This window comes from Tachysurus vachellii, chromosome 24, assembly GCF_030014155.1.
Source record: "Tachysurus vachellii isolate PV-2020 chromosome 24, HZAU_Pvac_v1, whole genome shotgun sequence".
Taxonomy (NCBI): domain Eukaryota; kingdom Metazoa; phylum Chordata; class Actinopteri; order Siluriformes; family Bagridae; genus Tachysurus; species Tachysurus vachellii.
This window is the reverse complement of record NC_083483.1, coordinates 4,153,220-4,176,156: the sequence shown is the minus strand read 5'-3', so window position 1 is coordinate 4,176,156 and position 22,937 is coordinate 4,153,220. Positions and strand designations below refer to the sequence as shown.

Below are 22,937 nucleotides of genomic sequence, written 5' to 3'. Positions count from 1 at the left end.
TCCACAGGGATTTAGATCAGAGCCCTGATGGAGCTAATTCCAAAATCTTCTTCTTCTTCTGTAAGCCTTGGATTCCTTCTTATTGGCATGTTGTTGTGCTGGAAGGTGAATATTTTTTATCTTCAGCTGTCTGTTGAAAAAAAAAGGCCTGCAGGTTCTGGGCCATAAAAGATTGCTATTTGGAGCAGCCCTATAGCATGACGCTGCCACCACCATGCTTCACCATGACTACGGGGTTCTTTGGCTGATAAGCTGTTTTGTTTGTGTGACAAATCTATTTTTAGTATTCAAATTTTGCATAAAATTATTGATTCTTCTGCAGTCTAATCACTAGGGTTGGGTATCAAAAGAAAATTTCCAGTTCCGGTTCTGCCTTATGATTCCCGGTTCTGATTCCGATTCCATAATAAAAGAAATGTGAAAAATAATAACACTTAAACAATTCCATTTGTGTTTATTAATCACTCTTTTAATCACTCAAATATTTTAAACAGAGCATTTCAATTCATATCAATTTAAATTTAAATAAATCCAACATCAAATTTAACATCCAGAATTACAACTTAGCAAAACAGTTAGCAATTTTTCTGAAGAAAAATGAACATGTCTGCTTTCTCTGGGAGAAGACGAGACCTTTCCTGGCTTATTGTATCTCCAGCTGTGGAGAAAACCCTCTCAGATGGGGGGAGATTTGCTTCATTGTTGTAGCTTTGGAAATGAATCCACACTTTAGGCTTTTTTTTAGATATGTTTAACACAAAGCGTACCTCAGCATAGCAGCGTGAGTGGCTGAATTCTGTGGTAAGCTGCGTTAATTTGGTTGCGTGATTGTAAACAGTGTAAAAAATTTATATTCGTGAGGTAAGACATGGCTATTTAAAGTGACCGCTCCCAGCGCTTTGCCCGTCATCGCATCGGAACCGCGTTTGGAACCGATACTTAATAATTCCGCGCGGTTCTGGTTCCTGTTAAAAAACAGAACCGGTTCCCAACCATACTAATCACAGGATAACACATTTTGGAACATGGTTCAGGTGATTTAGGTGGGCTTGAATGTTGTTGTTGTTTTTTTCACACAACCCCATAAAGAATATGAGAGACTGCATGAGATCCTATACATTAGTATGTTAGATGCAGTATGTAGGACCATCATTTTTGTAGTCAGATCACACCAAGAAGACACCCGTACAGAACCAGCTGATCTTTCTTCATTGGTGACAGATTTTATTGGTTTATTGGGTTCACACTAGTGCTGTTTTTAGTTTAAGTTTTTTTTAAAATAATTTTCGGTTACTTGAGGTTTGTTGGTTGTTGCAATACACTAAAGATGAAACAAGGCAAAAAAAAAATCCACCGTCCGCGTGTTTGTGGGGTCAGAAGCACTGGTTGAATCGGTGTCGTCTTGCTGGAGTGGAAGTCAGATTGCTTCGGATCAGCACGTCTTTCTGTGAGGAAAAGACAGTACATTCAGAAACAAACACACACACACACACACAGACAAACACTCACACTGTAGTTGAGTGGTCTGGGACAAGGGGGTCTCCAGGCAATATCTGTTTTGTCTTCTGTGTGTGTGTGTGTGTGTGTGTGTGTGTGTGTGTGCGTGTGTGTGTGCCCGTTAGCTGTACTCGGTCTCAGAGCAGCAGGGAGACAATTTGTTTTTGATCAGACATGAAATGAGTGTGTAATTCAGAATCAGGACTTTTCACTTTTCATTCTCCAGACACACACACACCACACACATACACACACCACACACATACACAAACACACACACACACACCACACATACACACACGTGTGTTGTGACAAGAATTGAAAGGTCAGTGTGAAAGTGCATAGTCGTTTAGTGGAAGTGAGTTTACTCCTCTATTTCATTTCTAACGGATTTTAAATTCCCTTTATCCATCTTTAAAGCTCCTAATGGCCCTAACACCTTTATCTCTCACCCAGAGTCTGACCGGCTTTGTTCCAAATCAGGCTCTAACCTCATCAGCTGCTGCATTTCTGAGCTCCATAAAAAAAAAAATTTATAAAATAGAGGAAATACATTGGAAGAAAGAAAGAAAGAAAGAAAGAACAAAGGAAGGAGAGAAAGAAATTAAACCGCAATCAGAAAAAAGAAAGAAAAGACAAACTATAAACAGATATAAGCCTAAAATGAAACAAAACAGAAAGGAAAAGAAAAATAAATCAATTGACATCATAAATAAGGATATCTTTTAAGAATAGAGGGATATAAGAAAAATAGGAATACTGTATAAGAAAGACAATAGACAGAATGAAAGAATGTAGAGAGAGAAAAAGCAGAAAGAGAAGGAATAAAGAACACTGAACAAACGTGTGTGAGTTCATGGAGTCGCTTTGGGGTTGAGTGGCACAGGAAACATTACACAGGAAGATGGAAGAATGGATTCTGGAAGATTCTGGAAACAAATGTGACACAGGACTGCACACGTTGTTGTTATGGAGGTGCCACACTCCAGTACGTGACCGTTCACCTCGTTGTTTGTGTGGGAGAGACTGAGTCGGTTTGAGGCTTGAACACTCCTGGGGTTTGAGGAATAATCCATGTGAGACAGACACTGAGAGGTGGAGAGAAGGGTCAGAGTAAGAGTGCTTCAGCACACGCTTTAAGGGATTAAAGTACTGATACACTGTGTGTGTGTGTGTGTGTAGGATTAGAGAACTGATGTTCATTTTATCAAGGAGTGAAACGACATCCGACCAAAACAAACTGAAAAAGAGGATTAAATAAAGAAACGTGCACACACTCCGTTTGGAACACAGCCGGACGTGATCGTCAGATGCTTAATTTTTCGGTTCCAATTTCCGCCTGTAGATTTCCCCTATGCTAATATCACATTCTAATTCCGGCAGAAATCCATCAACGCCACTTCGACCGTCTCGATATCCGTAGCAATCAGAAGCCCACTGTTCATCGCCGTAGTGGAGTGTGTGAGGGAGGGAGTGTGGACACACTATATGATACAAAGCTAAAGCTACTTATAGGAATTATTATGGGATAGAATTTTAAACACTGGCATGATGTGATGGAAGTAGAGCTTAGATGGATGATGGGAAAATATATATATATGTAAATAAATAAATAAATAAATAATGGAGGAGTGATTGAATCTTTTCCTTCAATTTATTTATTTATTGATCAATTTATTTACTTATTTTTTTTAGGAATCCAGAAAATGAATCCAGACAAAAATTGGAGCTATGGTAGTGAAGCAATAAAATTAAAAAGCAAATGTGGAATAAAGAAAACACAGCAAGGAAGAAAGGGAAAAAAGAACAAAAATAAGGAAGTAAAGGGAAGGGGGGAGGGATACAAATGAATAAAAAAAAAGGAAGGACAAACAAAATGGAAGAAAACAAGCAAACAGAAAATATTATACATGAGGATGAAAGAAAGGAAGCAAAACTTAAATAACCAAAAAATGTGAAAAATGAAAAATGCAATGAAAGAACAGAAGAAAGAAAGCAAGTAAAGGAAGAAGATTGTGAAGAAAGGAGGAAAGAAAACAAAGGAGTGGAATAAAGAAAAGAATAGAAAAGGGAATAAAATGCAAAGGTGCAAAACAAATAAAGAAAATAAGAAAAAGAAGCAAAGAAGAAAGGAGAAGGAAGTGTTTTTTTTTTTTACTTACTTTCTTCCAACTGAAGCTATAATAACTTTAGCTGTTTAAGCTCCGCCTCCTTTATGTAAATGTGACATCGCTGTCTAGAAACATTCTAGTTAAACATTAGTACATGTTTGCGTCTCTTCTGAGCACTTTGACAGGTTTTGAAGCTCGTTAGCGCTAAACTGATTAAATCTGAGGAAACTCTGTGGCTCGTGCTTCGCTGAAAATAAAACCCTGCCGCTGCGTCAACCTTTCTGTGGATAATATTGAAGACTCCCTGAACTGTAATGCTCAGAAAGGCAGCGGCTGATGAGGTTAGAGCCTGATTTGGAACAAAGCCGGTCAGACTCTGGGTGAGAGATAAAGGTGTTAGGGCCATTAGGAGCTTTAAAGATGGATAAAGGGAATTTAAAATCCGTTAGAAATGAAATAGAGGAATAAATGAAGTTCCCTTTGGGTTGAGTGTTAAACTCACTTCCTCTAAGCAAGTGCACACTTCAGCTGACAGACGGCATTGAAATAGATAGCAAGGGAGGAAAGAGAGAAACAGGGAGAGCAAAAACTAAAGAGATAGAAGGTTGAGGACAAAAGGTTGAGGAAACACAGATAGAAAGTCCACAGAGACAAAAGGATGGGGACAAAATGTTGAAAAAAGCATATAGAGTCGAGAGAGACAGACAGCTGGGGACAAAAGAGTGATAAAAAGCATATACAGAGTCGAGAGAGACAGACAGCTGGGGACAAAAGAGTGATAAAAAGCATATACTGAGTCCAGAGAGATAGACAGCTGGGGACAAAAGAGTGATAAAAGACAGATAAAGACTTCAGATTCAGACAGCTGGTGGAAAAAAGATTGATAAAAGAACGTCCAGAGAGACAGACAGCTGGGAACAAACAATCAATAAAAGACAGACAGAGATTGTAAAAGATAAGGCTACATGATATACGTACATCTACTTGTATAAACCCTTCACTTGGAACAAATGAGATGGATAAAAAAAGTTATAAAGCACAGAGACACAAACACTGGGATAAAAGAGACAGATAAAGGACAAATATATGTCAGAGAGACAGACAGCTGGGGACAAAAGACCCAGATAAAAGATTGATAGAGACAGCAGAGAGAGACAGCTAGGGAAAAAAGACTCAGATAAAAGACAGATAACAAGACAGCTTGGACAAAAGATAGCTGAGGATGAAGTGACAGATAAAAGATGGATAGAGAGAGCAGGGTAACAGACAGCTGGGGACAAGAAGGAGAACATGGAGCGACAGACAGCTGGAGACAAAAGAATAGGATGAAGATGGCTAGAGCACTCAGACAGATAGTTGGAGAGATAGACAAGGAACAGACAGACAGATAGACAGAGATTACAGACTAATAGCAAGGACAAAAGAGACAAAAAAACATGTAGAGATGTGTGTGATTTGAGACAGAGCCCATGACCCCCCTGTTTACAATTTTACCCAAAGCCTAGTCTTTGATTTCTCCTTTGTGCACTTATTTTTTTAAGAATTTTATCTGTGTGTGTGTGTTTGAGAGAGAGAGTGTGTGTGTAGTCCATCAACACACAGCACAATGTTAATCACTAAAAATAAAGCTTATAGTCCATGAAATAGTTTGAGATGGTGTCGACAGACAGGGATTGTACACACCATTACACCCACAAAGGAGAAACACAGAGAGACAGACAGACAGCTTCTTGGGGGTGAGAGAGACAGATACCAAGAGTAGCGAGAGATTCAGGGACAAGAAGGACAGATGCAGAGAGAGAGAGAGAGCAAGCAGAAAGACAAACTGGTACTGAGGATAGGCCAGACATGAGCAGATGAGAAAGACAGATACAGAGAGACAGAGACAGGTATGAGAGTGATACACAGAGGTGAACTGTAGTTGGATCACTGTCTAGTGTCCCTGTGTAGTGATTATGTAGGGAGGGAGAAGTACAGAAGTCTCACTATGTAGTGTACGTTGAAGTGTTTCTGTTCTGTGTTTATTGTCCTAAATTGTGTGAAGTGTACATCATGGTTTTTAAAGTACTGCCCATACGTAATTCTCCTACGTAGTGTACATGCAGTATTCGGGTCCCTATGTAGTGTACATTGTGTTGTTGGTGTACGGTTGTGTCTCCCTATGTAGTGTACATTCAAATGTTGCTGTACAGTTGTTTCCCTATGTAGTCTCCCTATGTAGTGTACATTGTGGTGTTGCTTTACTGTAGTGTCCCTTTGTAGTCTCCCTATGTAGTGTCTCTATGTAGTCTCCCTATGTAGTGTACATTTGAGCGTCATACAGTAATGTGCCTATGTAGTCTCCTTATGATGTGTCCATTTGAGTGTCATACAGTAGTGTCCCTATTTAGTCTCTTTATGAAATGTGCATATGAGTGTTGGACAGTAGTTTCCTATGTAGTCTCTGTATGAAGTGTACATTTGAGTGTCATACAGAAGCATCCCTATGTAGTCTCATTATAAAGTGTACATTTAACTGTTGTACAGTAGTGTCCCTATGTTGTCTCATTATAAAGAATACATTTAACGGTTGTACAGTAGTGTCACTATGTAGTCTCATTATAAAGTGTACATTTAACTGTTGTACAGTAGTGTCCCTATGTAGTCTCATTATAAAGTGTACATTTAACTGTTGTACAGTAGTGTCCCTATGTAGTCTCATTATAAAGTGTACATTTAACTGTTGTACAGTAGTGTCCCTATGTAGTCTCATTATAAAGTGTACATTTAACTGTTGTACAGTAGTGTCCCTATGTAGTCTCATTATAAAGTGTACATTTAACTGTTGTACAGTAGTGTCCCTATGTAGTCTCATTATAAAGTGTACATTTGAATGTTGTACAATAGTGTCCCTATGTAGTCTCTTTATGAAGCGTTCATTTGAGTATCGTATGACGTGTACATTTGAGTGTTGTACAGTATTGTCCCTATGTAGTCTCTTTATCTATATGTACAGTGCAATGTTGCTATACAGTAGTGTCGCTAAGTAGGCTCCCTACAGTATGTAGTGTTATTGCACAGTAGTGTTTCTGTGTGGCTCTGACTCTCAGTTTCGCAGCCTTGTGCTTCACTTTTACTGTGTATGTTTTGTGGAAATTAAAAAGAAGTGTTTATCCTCAAATCAATGTAGTTTAAATGAGTGTAGCATAAAAACACAGCTCAGCCGCATGAGAGAGAAAGATCTGGTTTAATAAATCCGGTTAAATAAAGTTAGAACAGGAAGTATGGGGCTTTAGGAGGCTTTAACATTCTGAGTTGGTTATTGTGGCCATAACATAGAATATTTTCATCTGATGCAATATGGAGAAACACAACTAACAACTCCAACAAGTATTTCACTCTTCTGTTGCAATACCAGAAACTTTTTAGCGCCTTCAGAGACCCTCCAGAACATGTAATTTTAAACCAATTAAAGTAATTTATGCAGAACAATAAATAGGTTTAATATTTTCTTTTAAATACCCAAGAAATGACTAAAATGCCCAGGAAACCTCTCTATATCTCACCAGCTAGCTGCTATTTTAAAGTGGCTAACTCACAACATATCTACAGTGACTAATGCTAAGGCTTACTGAAAAGGAAGTAGTTTATTGTACTAAGTGATTAGTGTTTTAAGTAGCACACGGTTTCTAATTGACTTGTGTATTAATTAGCTGATTTGAGTTTAGCATTGTAAGTAGCGAGATTCCTAGGTAGTAAACATTTATTTTAAAATGTATAATGCTAGCTGTTTACAACTCTAGTCACATAAGCCTTTTACTTATCACATTATCTTCTTAGCAAATCTCCTGTATTTTTATCTATGGAGTGAGATAATAAACTTAAATGAACTAGTGCCTTAGCAAACCAGCTTTTTCAGTCGTAAGTTGTAACTACATAAGTGTGTAAGTGGCTACAGTACGTACAGTACGTAAGAGGCTATTTTCAGTAACATGTTTGCTAAGTGTGGTAATGTAAGGTGTAGGAGGATTGCTAAGTGATCAGTTAGCAACGTATTAGTTTGTAGCTAGGATCCTCATGTGAAGAAATAAAATATGGACGCAACCTAGAGGAAATGGAGCAGTGGAAGTGTTAAAATATTGGAACACAGATTTAGTGTCCGGAAATCTTGAAAGTTTTGTGAAAGTTAGCTGTTATTCACGGCAGCATATGGTGGTGGTGAATTTAGGGAATTCTACCAGCGTCTCATTTGGATGCGTTTCATTCAGGTCCCTAGCTCAGTGGGAAGTGTGTAAGGGGATGTGAGACTGTAGCGAAGACGTCCAGATGGCAGACACATCATCAGTCCACATTTCCGCTTCATCACACTGATCTTGGAAGGAAATATCGTTCACATCTGCTCAGGTCAGAATGATCTGTGTTATACTTTTTTTTTTTTTTTAAAGAAAAATACTCATTACACAAGGACTCTGTAGGGAACCTACTGTGCCCTAATAGAATGTGTCCTTGTGTTAGTGAAATAATTAAGAAAAAATGACTAAGATAGGATGAAAGAAAACCCACAGTGCAGCTTTGGAAGACTAAGAAGGACATCTCACTCCAACATTGTTGGCTTTCATTTGTGTGTTTGTGTGGTTGTGTGATGGCGGATCGATGGTGATGTATTTGCGGTGACTCTGAGAAGAGAAGAGTGTGTGTGTGAGTTTATTAGTGAATTAACGGAGAGATCAGGTTTCTGTTCCTCTGCGGTTCCTGAACGATCCATCACTCCATCTGTCTCATGATGAATGCTTTATCAGCTCTGTGCTGACACTGACACACACACACACACACACACACACACACACACACTTGTATTTTCTGTGATTTGTCAAATTAAAGAACATGTTATAGTCACACGATCCTCAATAAAACTGTGATTTGGCTGTGTGTACTCAAAATGTACAAAATTTAACTCATTTACATATATAAACACAAAGACACACCTACATTTCCATTCAGAGCTTTTAGCTGACTTAAGTCATACTCATTAAGAGGCCAAAAAATCACCCACACTGGCCTTAATATATGCAGAGACATGCAAATTTCCATATATGGCCACAAACAGTACCTACATTATCATGCTACATTAACAGTTGTTCCATAATCTTTCTGTTTCCAAAGCTGGCCTACTGAGAACTTCTGTCATTTCCATATACGGACACTAAGACTTAGGGGGACAAGGTAACTCAGTGGTTAAGGTGTTGGACTACTGATCAGAAGGTCATGAGTTCAAATCCCAGGGCCACCAAGCTGTCATTTCTGGGCCCCTGAGCAAGCTGTCATTTCTGGGCCCATGAGCAAGGCCCTTTACCCTCAATTGCTCAGCTGTATAAATGAGATAAATGAAAGTCACTCTGGATAAGAGCGTCTGCCAAATGCTGTAAATGTAAGACTCATTATATTTCCATATCCTTATTACCGTATATGGTCTTTTTCATAGCATCAAGCCGTACTTGTGCAGAACCTCTCGTTTCTATATATGAACATAGATACATTCCATTATAAAGCTTTTTACACCACACCTGTACTCTTCAATCTGTACTATTTACAGCTGTACTGACTTTTATATATGAACATAAAGACACACCTTCAATCCCATTTAAAACACATCGATTTCTCAAACTTACAATAACGTTTTCAGAGTTAACATTATCAATAGCTAATTAGTCTCTAACTTTAACATTAGTTTGCTTTTAAAATATGCTAGCTAGCATTGTTATAATCAAGTATATCACTGACACATACCATTGTAGTTAGCAAACATCATTCACTGTAGGAGCTAATCTTTAGCCACAGACCTGAGTTTAACACGCTAATCATGGTGATATATATTTCTAGATGCAGCGCTGTTCCGTTTCAGTGCAACACACACACACAGATTTGAACTCATCCACTCAGGACATTTGAATGCCACTGCACATTTAATTCACGTTTCATTTCACAAACAGCACACAGAACAGGCTCATAATCACTGTCTTAATGAATAAACATGGCTCCTGTACACATTCTGTCAAGAAACAGGAACAGAAGTTTGTGCGTGTCTCATTGATTAGTCAATATACTGTACATATAAGCATAACTGGAGCCTGGAGCAGCACATTAGCTAGCTAATGTAGTTTACTCCATTTTTTAATAGCAAACTAATTATAAATTATAGCGTTTAGTGTATAGTGTTTTCAAAGTCTGAAAGAAGGGAGTTTTTAGTTAAAGATTTTAGTGTCTGGGTCAGAGCCATTAAATTGGCATTGGTGAAGAAAGAACACCAGCTAGCTGTGAAATTTAGGGCTTTAAAAGAAACCTTTAAATCTCTATCTAGGCATAAATGCTTACATTTAAGACACAGCCTTAAGGTTATTAAATCTAGCATTTGTGATGAACACTACCTTTCAAAACACTTGCTCTAGAGTTCTGGACAGAACCTTTAAACGACTGAATGGATGTTTTTTTTTAGAAACACTACTGGGCAGAAATGTTAACATTTTGGCACAAATGCTAGCGATCTAGCTAAATAGATTGTTTATAGCATTTTATTGAGCTAGATTTTAACTACAGAACCTGGAAAGCTAATACAGTGTTGCTAGCTGAATTGGTTTATATGCTAGCAGCACTGTTTTCATGCTATTATCACAATGGTGTAATGTTTAGCAATCTGCTTTTGGTGGAACTACATTTATAAGTGGAAGAAATCTTAAAAACAATATTAAGTACAGAGCAGTGAAGAACACACTCGCTCTTTCTCTCTCTCTCTCTCTCTCTCTCTCTCTCTCTCTCTCTCGCTCACTCGCTCACTCGCTTCCTCACACACACAAACACACACACACAGATCATGGTTTTTATTTTAGTACATATCCTTGAGATGCAAATATATGCAAATGAATGCATATTTATATTTGGGTGACTGATACGGGGCGTTGCTAATTAATGATGTCACACTGAGCTGAAACGCATCATTAGATCCAGTTGGTGATCCACTCAGCTGCTGTTTGAGCTGGGAAAAAGCTGTGGATATAATAAAGTGTGTGTGTTCTCCACAGGTGAGCACCTGCGTGTGTGTTCTCAGGAGTACACATGCTGTGGGGTGGAGATGGAGGAGGCACTCACACATCGCAGTAAAGCTGATCTCGAACACCTGATGGAGGAGATCAGTGGGGCCCTCAGAAACATCCTCACCACCAAACACAGGAAGTTTGACGGTGAGACACAGGAAGTCAAAAACATTTGATTTTGATTTATTGTGCGTTACAGTGTGTTTACAATTATATCATATTTTAGCATTGACGTAAAGGTGTGTTAGTATTTGTTAGGGTGTACTGACATGCATTAAGATTTGTTAGTGTTAATAATAGTGAGTGTTAGTGTGTATCATTGTGCGATGGCATTTTTGTTATGGTGTGCTATTGTATGTTAGTGTCGACTATGCTGTAATGTGTTAGCGTTTATATATTGGTGTGATAGGGAGCATTAGTGTGTGTTAGTGAGCTTTGCACCCTGAATTTATCCTTTCCGCTCACCCATTATTCTAACTTCATACTCTTCCCATTCCTCTGACTCTGATTTTCCCGATCCCTTTGAATTTACTTTATTTACTCCATTGCTTAACTCTGTCCATCATCACCTCATTGCAATCTCATCGTCCTTACTCCACACAGCGTTGTGTGCTATTCATCATCCTGACTCCACATTCCTATCATCCTGACTCCATCACTCTTCACATTCTCAGCATTCACACAACTTCATATTCTCCTCATTGTCCTAACTCCACCCATCTTCTTATTTATTCATCCTTTTTGCCTTTACCCATCTTCCTACATCTTTACAGCTGAGTTTTAGGAGCAGAACTAGAAGAATCAAATGGGAACATAAAAGCTTGTGTGTGTGTGTGTGTGTGTGTGTGTGTGTGTGTGTGTGTGTGGCTTTTCCTGACATCATGGCTGTAAACTAATGTGTTTGCACTGGCAGAGAAAAGCAGTGCGTTCCTTTTCAGCCCTCTGAGCACTTTAACTTAATGTTGTACCCACTCACACACCTAAGATATAATCCTCCAGCAGTGTGTGATTATGTGTGTGTGTGCACGTGTGTACATGTTTATGTGTCACACTTCATAGCCTGGGGTCGAGGCTGTCACTTGCATTAGGCCACCCTTATCTCTCTCTTTTGCACATAAAACCTTTCGGATTCTATAGAATGCTTTGCGTTGGCAGTTAGCATGAGGATACAAAGTAAAAACTGAGATGGAGGATGTAACACTGCAGAGGATGGGTTTGATTAAAATCCTGCAGAATTAGAAATGACAAGTGTTAATGGTTCGGTGAGGCGTTGGCGGACTCGATCCGGTTGAGTGCTAGCCTAAAACATCCTGCTAATGGGAGGAGATGGCTCGCTAAAGCATTGAAGGTGCTAACACACAACAGCTATGCAGATCTTATTATAAAGTTTTATTTTGGATGATATGCAGTTTTAAAAAAAAAAAAAAAAAAAAAAAACAGGGTCCTCTTAGCCATTTTTTAGCAAGACGTTTTTTCAAATTAGAAAGATGTCTTAAGATGACTGACCCACTCTTACCCCACCTCTCACGCTAACCTCATCCTTCATTGCAAACTGTACACTAACTCTGCACACAACACCAGCCGAACACCTTATGCTAATTTTGTCTCAGACACGTGGCCTCGCTTTAGCCTCATTCTTATCCCCACCAACCATTGAACCATAGATTTAATTCTAAATGTGTTTTTTTAATTGTTATTCTAACTTGCTGTGTTCTATGACTTCCATTTATTAGGAGGCTGCTTCTCCAAGAAAAATGATTAGTTCTTCAAATATGTCCAAGCTAACGACCCATAAGGGACGTAAAAGACAAACGTTCTCCCTAATTAATTGATAATTTGAAGCATTCATTCTAATCATCGGGAATATTCAAACCTAAATATTTATAACTAATTATCAAAAGATGCCTAGAGCAAATAACATTGCATTAATCATTGCTCAGTCTCAAAACCTGAAACACACAGACACGCAAACACACATATGTGAGTGCATACACACAGAGTTTATCATAGTGATAGGCCCAGCGGGTTTGACATCTAATCCTCTGAAAGCCCTTCAGCTCGGCAGGTGAGTATCGATTGGGCGGTTTGTGCTCTCTCAGCCAGAGCAGCTTCAATGATGGATTCCTCGCTCTGCGGATGAAAGAAGGATGAAAACATGAACTCCATCTTTTCTTTCGCACATTGCAGATACACTCAGTAAAGTCGGGTATAAACTAGAAAAATGTTCAGCTTGATTGGTGATGGTGGGGTGAAATGGTTAAGCAGTGTAGGGGCAGATGATCAGGTGGTGTGAAAGGGTAAAGAACTGTAGGGACTGATGATCAGGTGGTATGAGCGGGTACAGTAGTGTAGGGGCAGATAATCAGGAGGTATGAAAGGGTAAAAGAGAGTAGCGACAGATGATCAGGTGGTATGAGAGGGAAAAGGAGCATAGGTACAGATGATCAGGTGGTATGAGAGGGAAAAGGAGCATAGGTACAGAAGATCAGGTGCTATGAGACAGTAAAGGAGTGTAGGGGCAGAATATCTGGTTGTTTGAGTGTGGGTATATGTGATGGTGGTGTAAGGGGGTAAATGAGTACAGGTACCAATGAGCAGGTACAAACTACTGTAGGTGCAGATTGTTTCTGATTTTATTTCGGGTAAATGAGTGGGCATAAATAATCTGATTCAATGGTGTTAGAGGGTAAACTAGCATCTCTCTCACTCTCATTTTCTACCGCTTATCCGAACTACCTCGGGTCACGGGGAGCCTGTGCCTATCTCAGGCGTAATCGGGCATCAAGGCAGGATACACCCTGGACGGAGTGCCAACCCATCACACACACACACACACACACACACACACACACACTCATACACTACGGACAATTTTCCAGAGATGCCAATCAACCTACCATGCATGTCTTTGGACTGGGGGAGGAAACCGGAGTACCTGGAGGAAACCCCCGAGGCACGGGGAGAACATGCAAACTCCACACACACAAGGCGGAGGCGGGAATCGAACCCCCAACCCTGGAGGTGTGAGGCGAACGTGCTAACCACTAAGCCACCGTGACCCCCGGTAAACTAGCATAAGTATCAAAAATCATATGGCACAAAGGGGTGCTGATATAGATGTTTTGAAGATTGGAGAAGGTATATGAGTGTCTGTATAAAGGTTTTGAGTATGTGAGGGGGTATATGAGTATATATAAATGATTAGATGGTGTGATAGGGTATATGAGTGTGAGTACACATAGTTTGATAGTGTAAGGGGGTATATAAGTGTGGGTATAGATGATTTGAGGGGGTTAAAGGGTATTTGAGTCCGGGTATAGATGGTTTGATGATGTGAGAGGGTATATGGGTGTGGGTATAAATGGTTTGATGGTGTGAGAGGGTATATGGGTGTGGGTATAAATGGTTTGATGGTGTGAGAGGGTATATGGGTGTGGGTATAAATGGTTTGATGGTGTGAGAGGGTATATGGGTGTGGGTATAAATGGTTTGATGGTGAGAGGGTATATGAGTGTGGGTATAAATGGTTTGATGGTGTGAGAGGGTATATGAGTGTGGGTATAAATGGTTTGATGGTGTGAGAGGGTATATGGGTGTGGGTATAAATGATTTGATGGTGTGAGAGGGTATATGGGTGTGGGTATAAATGGTTTGATGGTGTGAGAGGGTATATGGGTGTGGGAATAAATAGTTTGATGGTGTGAGAGGGTATATGGGTGTGGGTATAAATGGTTTAATGGTGTGAGAGGGTATATGGGTGTGGGTATAAATGGTTTGATGGTGTGAGAGGGTATATGGGTGTGGGTATAAATGTTTTGATGGTGTGAGAGGGTATATGGGTGTGGGTATAAATGTTTTGATGGTGTGAGAGGGTATATGGGTGTGGGTATAAATGGTTTGATAGTGTGAGAGGGTATATGGGTGTGGGTATAAATGGTTTGATGGTGTGAGAGGGTATATGAGTGTGGGTATAAATGGTTTGATGGTGAGAGGGTATATGAGTGTGGGTATAAATGGTTTGATGGTGTGAGAGGGTATATGGGTGTGGGAATAAATAGTTTGATGGTGTGAGAGGGTATATGGGTGTGGGTATAAATGGTTTAATGGTGTGAGAGGGTATATGGGTGTGGGTATAAATGTTTTGATGGTGTGAGAGGGTATATGGGTGTGGGTATAAATGGTTTGATAGTGTGAGAGGGTATATGGGTGTGGGTATAAATGGTTTGATGGTGTGAGAGGGTATATGAGTTTGGCTATAGATGGTTTAATGGTGTGAGAGGGTATATGAGTGTGGGTATAAATGGTTTGATGGTGTGAGAGGGTATATGAGTGTGGGTATAAATGGTTTGATGGTGTGAGAGGGTATATGAGTGTTGGCACAGATGATCTGGTGTTGTGTGAGGGTAAACGATGGGCAAAATGGGTAAAATGTCCGGTTTTCCATAAGGTGCAGTAGCATTTTATTCACCCTACTTATTCCACCCATGGTGCTGTAAGTGCACTTTAATGATAGAGATGTTCTGCACTTCTTTAGAAGTCACAAAATACCTCTTTTCTCTAGAAGCCCTTCAGCACAGAACCGTTTTAAATGTACACCTCTGCAAAGGTGCAAAATAATTTTCGAGTATATGAATATATTTTAAAAGAGCCCTCGTTTTAGCATATGAAAGGCTGAGAGAGCATGCATGTTAAGTGGCACTAAGCTTCCCATGCGCTGCGAGTGTGTGTGAGTTAATTGTCTGAGCAAGCTTTGAGAGGAGAGCACTCTGGGTTGGTGATGACGCCTCTCTCTCTCCGCACCCCCCACTTCAACCCGAGAATGCTGTTGAGTGTCACTACATGTTTAGGATATTTATATAAGTGCTTTGTGTGATGGAGGTGATGGTGATGAATGCAGGGTCAACAAGCAACATGAGAAATACATTTACACTGGTGTTACATACTATAGAGAACAATACATGACTTGAGATTTAATGAAGAGGAATAAAGTCTAGAGTGTGTGAGTGAGAAAGAAAGAAAGAAAGAAAGAAAGAAAGAAAGAAAGAAAGAAAGAAAGAAAGAAAGAAAGAAATACAAACAATGAATACAGTAATGGAAAAATCAAGAGAAAGTGTTTAAGTATTTTAAGGATTGTGAGTTGTCAGCTGTAAATGTCCCTATGACATCATCAGCTTGGAGTTAAAATTCATGTTCATATCATTTCCTCAGTATAAGTGCCAGTATAGAACTAACCAGCTGGTCACATGACCCACTTTAAGGAGTGTGTGTGTGTGTAGGAGCAGTAATGAATTACAACATCAGTCATGTCACATTCTTATTAGTCACATGAACAGGTGTTAAGTCTCAACCATTTAAAGGACAAGTGAGACTTTAAAAGTGAATCCACCCATAATCTAACCACACCTATAATCTTACCACACCCTCACTCTTACCACACCCTCACTCTTACCACACCCTTATTCTTACCACACCCTCACTCTAACCACACCCTCACTCTAACCACACCCTCACTCTAACCACACCTATAATCTTACCACACCCTCACTCTAACCACACCCTTATTCTTACCACACCCTCACTCTAACCACACCCTCACTCTAACCACACCTATAATCTTACCACACCCTCACTCTTACCACACCCTTATTCTTACCACACCCTCACTCTAACCACACCCTCACTCTTACCACACCCTTATTCTTACCACACCCTCACTCTAACCACACCCTCACTCTAACCACACCCTCACTCTAACCACACCCTCACTCTTACCACACCCTTATTCTTACCACACCCTCACTCTAACCACACCCTCACTCTAACCACACCCTCACTCTAACCACACCCATAATCTTAACACACCCTCACTCTAACCACACCCTCACTCTAACCACACCCATAATCTTACCACACCCTCACTCTTACCACACCCTTACTCTTAAAACACCCATAATCTTACCACACCCTCACTCTAACCACACCCCCACTCTAACCACACCCTTACTCTTACCACTCCCTTACTCTTACCACACCGTCACTCTAACCACACCCTTACTCTTACCACTCCCTTACTCTTACCACACCCTCACTCTAACCACACCCTCACTCTAACCACACCCTCACTCTAACCACACCCTCACTCTTACCACACCCTTATTCTTACCACACCCTCACTCTAACCACACCCTCACTCTAACCACACCCTCACTCTAACCACACCCATAATCTTAACACACCCTCACTCTAACCACACCCTCACTCTAACCACACCCTTACTCTTAACACACCCATAATCTTACCACACCCTCACTCTTACCACACCCTTACTCTTAAAACACCCATAATCTTACCACACCCTCACTCTAACCACACCCCCACTCTAACCACACCCTTACTCTTACCACTCCCTTACTCTTACCACACCGTCACTCTAACCACACCCTTACTCTTACCACTCCCTTACTCTTACCACACCCTCACTCTAACCACACCCTTACTCTTACCACTCCCTTACTCTTACCACACCCATAATCTTACCACACCCTCACTCTAACCACACCCATAATCTTACCACACCCTTACTCTTACCACACCCATAATCTTACCACACCCTCACTCTAACCACACCCATAATCTTACCACACCCTCACTCTACCCACAGCCTAAATCTAACTAATTCTCACACTAACCACACCCACAATCTAATCACACCCTCCCTCTAACCAAACCTACAATCTAATCATGCCCTCACACTAAACACAAGCACAATCTAATCACACCCTCACTCTAACCACACCACAATCTAATCACGCCCTCACACTAACCACACCCACAATCAAATCACACCATCCCTCTAACCACACCCATAATCTTACCACACCCTCACTCTAACCACAGCCTAAATCTAACTAATTCCCACACTAACCACACCCATAATCTAATCACACCCTCCCTCTAACCACACACTAATCATGACCTCACACTAACCACACCCACAATCTAATTACACCATCCCTTTAACCACACCACAATCTAATCACACCCTCCCTCTAACCACAGCACAGTCTAATCACACCCTCCCTCTAACCACACCTACAATCCAATCACACCCTCTCACTAGACACAACCACAATCTAATCACACCCTCTCTCTAACCACACCACAATCTAATAACGCCCCCCCTCTAACCACACCACAATCTAATCACGCCCTCCCTCTAACCACACCACGATCTAATCACGCCCTCACACTAACGATTCCCACAATCTAATCACGCTCTCCCTCTAATCACACCACAATCTAATCACGCCCTCCCTCTAACCACACCACGATCTAATCACGCCCTCACACTAACGATTCCCACAATCTAATCACGCTCTCCCTCTAATCACACCACAATCTAATCACACCATCCCATTAACCACCCCTACAATCTAATCACACTCTTCCTCTAGCCACACCACAATCTAATCACGCCCTCACACTATCCACACCTACAATCTAATCTCACCCTCTCTCTAGCCACACCACAATCTAATAACACCCTCACTCTAACCACACCCATAATCTAATCACACCCTCCCTCTAACCACACCACAGTCTAATCATGCCCTCACTCTAGCCACAGCCTAAATCAAAGCCCATCCACAATCTAATCACAACCTCACTCTAACTACACCCACAATCACATCACACTCTTACTCTAACCACAGCCTCAATGTAACCACATTCCCACTCTAACCTCACCCACAATCTAATCCACAGACTTTAGCTAACCTTGTGCCCACACTTACCATGTCCACAATCTACCCACACCCCCCTTTCTAACCACACCCACAATCCAATCATAACCTCACCTTGACCACAGCCTAAATCTAATCAAATCCCCACACTAACCACGTCCACAATCTTATCACGCCCTCACTTTAACCACACCCACAATCTAATCACGCGCTCACTTTAACCACACCCACAACCTAATCGCACTCTCACTCCAACCACACCACAATCTATAATCACACTATCACTCTAACTACAGCCTAATCTAACCACATACCCACTCAAACCACACCCACAATCTAATTACAACCTCACTCTAACCACATCCACAATCCAGTCATACCCTCACTCTAACCACAGCCTAAATCTAAACACATCCAAACTTTAACCACACCCACCATCTAATCACATCCTCTCTCTAACTATACCCACAATCTAATTACACCCTCCCTCTACCCACACTCCCATTCTACCTACACCCACAATTTAATCACACCCTCACTCCAATCACAGCCTTTAACTAACCACATGTTCACACCGACCACATCCATTATTGAACCACAACCCTACTCAAACCACATCCATGATCTAATCTCATTCCTCACTTTAACTACTGTACACCCATAATGTAACCACATTCCCCATTTTAACGACACCCACAATACAATCATACCCCCACTCTAACCGCAGCCTAAATCTAAACACACCCCCACCATCTAATCACAATTTCTCTTTAACCATAACCACAATCTAACCACACCCTCACTCTAACCACACAAACAATTTAACCACACCCTCCCTCTAACCACAACCACAATCTACCCACACCCACAGTCTAACCACAACCAAAATCTAACCACACCATCACTCTAACCACATCCACAATCTAATGACACTCTCACTGTAACCACACCCCCCTCTAACCACACCCACAATCTAATCACACCCACAATCTAAACACACCCTCCCTCTAACCACAACCACAATCTAACCACACCCACAGTCTAACCATAACCACAATCTAACCACACCATCACTGCTACCACAGCCTCAATCTAACCACATCCCCACTCTCACCTCACCCACAATCTAACCACACCCACAATCTAACCACACCCACAATCTAATCACATCCTCACTGTAACCACACCCACATTCTAATCAAAACCTTCTCGCTAACCACAGCCTAAATCCAACCACATACCCACTCTAACCACACCCACAATCTAATCACACATTCACTCCAACCCTACATCTATTCGAACTTCTATCCTTACCTTAATCAGACCCTCACTCTAACTCCACTTTTAATGAAACCACTTTTAATTACTCTTACCCCACCCACATGCTAACCTAACTCTCACATTTACTCTCACTCACACTCAAAGTTTAATTGGGAATTAACAGTCATTAGTTATATTCGTCTAATAGAGATGAACTGAAGAAATAAGTTTTAGACACTTAACATGTCTTGGATGATGGACTTCATTTGAGGCTAGGGGGACACTGCCTGGCCGAAGCTTCACTTTCAGGTGTTCCAGTTACTAGGTTCAATTTTATGAGCACAATTCCTCAGGGTGCAACAGAGTCTCTGTCAATGAATTTAAATTAAAATGCCCTTCTGCCTGTAGGAACGTAGCGCAGAGACTTTCACACAAACAATTTAATGCCTTAGGTTTTAGCAGCAGTGTCTGTGAAAGTTTTGCTGGGGTTTGCTAGGGACTGTCAAATGTATACTTTTTATAATGCAAAGGCTGAAAGATAAGATAAATAATCTAAATGTTCCTTAGTGGCTGAAAAAATAATCTTGGATTAGGGGAAAGATTTAGGTTTAGTGTTTAGGTTTCTGAATATTAAGCTTCTGAGAAAGTTCATGTTGTGGTGAAGAAGCTCCTGAGGAGTCCATGAAAGAAAAAGTTACTGCCTTTCTATTCTTGAGTTGCTAAAAAAGACTCATAGTTATTGAAAAGCTGTTTATAGCTTTTAAGTTTGAAAAAGGATTCTGGGTTCCTGAAAATGTCACTAAATTCCTGAAAAAGGTTGTTTTTTTTTCTCTAAGTTGGTTCTAAGTCCCTGAAAAAAAATCAAATGTTTTTTTGAAAAGTTTCTTTGGTGGAAACATTCATTCATTCATTCATTCATTCATTTTCTACCGCTTATCCGAACTACCTCGGGTCACGGGGAGCCTGTGCCTATCTCAGGCGTCATCGGGCATCAAGGCAGGATACACCCTGGATGGAGTTTGATGGAAACATGTCTGATTAAATGAAGTTCAATATCAAGGTTGGGCTGTATAACAATTTTTCTTGTTCCTCCTCTTGTTCCTACATCAAAGCTAATGCTTGGACAGTGGACATGTCCACTTCACCATAGCAACCAGTTAAAAACAGTGAAAATGCAAATAGTAAATTAGCTTCTGAGCATTTGCTTTGATTTTATTTGTTCTAAGCTATGATACGGAAAGCTATGATACGGAAAGTTTATTTTATTGAAACCCGAAACTCAGGTCACATATTCACACACACACACACACACACACACACACACAGTGTAGTTCCTGGAAGCAGTGATGAATTATTAAGCTTTGTTGTGATGGAGTGATGTGAGCTAAAGTGAGTGGAGCGATAGAGGACGATCTCAGCGGAGACTTCACCTCCATCACTCTCTGTCTGTTTCCCTGTCTCTCTATCTGTTTGTCTGTCTGCCTGTATCTCTCTCTCCCCCTAGCTGTAAGACTGTCCATTTCTTTCCAGCTCCAGCAGATAGATAATCTCCACAGATCACTCTGTACAGCCTTCTCTGTCATTTTATTTATTTAAGGCCCTTTTCGATTCATCTTCATCCTCCATCTTTCAGTTTATCTTTACTGCTCAATTCCTCCTTCACATCAGACATGTGGTGCACCAACTTATGTACATATAAGAAAGAAAGAAAGAAAGAAAGAAAATAATTGAGTTGTTAAATGAGCAAAAGAATGGAATAAGGGGTGGGTGAACAAGAAAGAGTACACGAAGGAAGGTAATAAAAGTGCTTCATTTTAATGTGTTGTCAAAAGAAAGATAAAAGAAGGATAAGTAAAGGAAAAAAGTTAGTAGGGATAAAAGAGAAGTATATTTGTTACTGTTTTTATGTATTAAGAAAGAAAGAAAGAAAGAAAGAAAGAAAGAAAATGAAAAGCACAGACGTGTTCTGCGTTATTAAGAACAGAAGACGAGCATGAATCACAGAGTGAGTCGTCACAAGCAACGTTTAATTAAGCAACAGCTAACTCAGCGCTAATGGCTAATAATGCTGCGTTCTGCTCACTCTGAGATGCAAACACACACATACACACACACAAACACACACAGGGCAGCACAGCACATTTCTCACTGTTCACTCATCCTCCAGAGATTCTCCCGCTCTAAATTACACACAAATGACGTTTTCTGATCAATTTATTTCACTATTTGCATTTTTACAGAAACAGAAATTGTGCCATAACTTTCCTCTCCTACTTTATATCACATGATTACTATCCAGGCTAATAATGAGCATTGTGGCAAACAGTTTTCAAACAGATATACATTATAGTACTTTTACTCCTGTTTTATTCTTTTTAACATATTTTAAACTGTTTTTATTGAAATCACATTTATTTTCTTTAATTGTTCTTTGTTTTTATTATGATTTTATCGTATGTCTCTTATTTTTACATATATTTTTTTTCTCTAAAGCACTTTGAATGACCTCTGTGTATGAAATGTGCTATACAAATAAACTTGCCTTGCCTTGCCTTGCCTATAGTGAAGTAGCTAACTGAAATTAGAAGGCTAAGCCATGAACCAGCATTACAGTAAGCAGGATAAATACAAACTAGAATCACACTAGCATCATAGTAAATAGGTTAAATATAAGCTAGCAGCATGTACTGTAGGTAGCCTGTTTACTACAATGCTAGTTTGTATTTTGCCTATTTACCAAAATGCTAGTTTGTATTTGACCTGTTTACTACATTGATAGTTTGTATTTGGCCTGCAAGCTCATAGTTAACCTATTAACTAAAATGTTAGTTTGTATTTAGCCTGTTTACTACAAAGCTAATTTGTATTTAGCCCATTTACTACGATGGTAACAGGCTAAATACAAACTAGCTTTATTGCAAATAAGCTGATACAAACTACTGTAGGTGTAAGTAAGATGTTGCATCCTAAATCACCTACTATGTGTCCTAAGTAATGTGTGTGATTAGAATTACTGTATCACAAATCATAATATGTTGAAATGGTCATCCCTTATGTCCCTGAGTCCAGCTAACGTTGCCCATACCTCTTGCACAATAGAGGAAGAGTTTTGTGAACGTTTGCTTCTCTGAATTCTTGAGAATGCTGAACTGGAACAGGGAGTAAGTTTACAGTGACAGTGTTGTAACTAGGCAACAACATTCTCCTCTATTACATCACACGCTAGCATGTCCTGCTACATGCTTACTTTTTTGCTACAC

The 22,937-nt window shown here is 40.1% G+C and overlaps 1 protein-coding gene across 1 annotated transcript in view; it reads left to right on the top strand.

Annotated features, from left to right (window-relative positions):
• Nucleotides 1-22,937, top strand: part of gpc6a (glypican 6a) — a 127,788-nt gene that overhangs the window by 18,677 nt on the left and 86,174 nt on the right. The window contains exon 2 of the mRNA XM_060860322.1: nucleotides 10,664-10,822. Coding sequence (XP_060716305.1) covers nucleotides 10,664-10,822 — 159 coding nt within the window. The remainder of the gene's footprint in view (nucleotides 1-10,663; nucleotides 10,823-22,937) is intronic.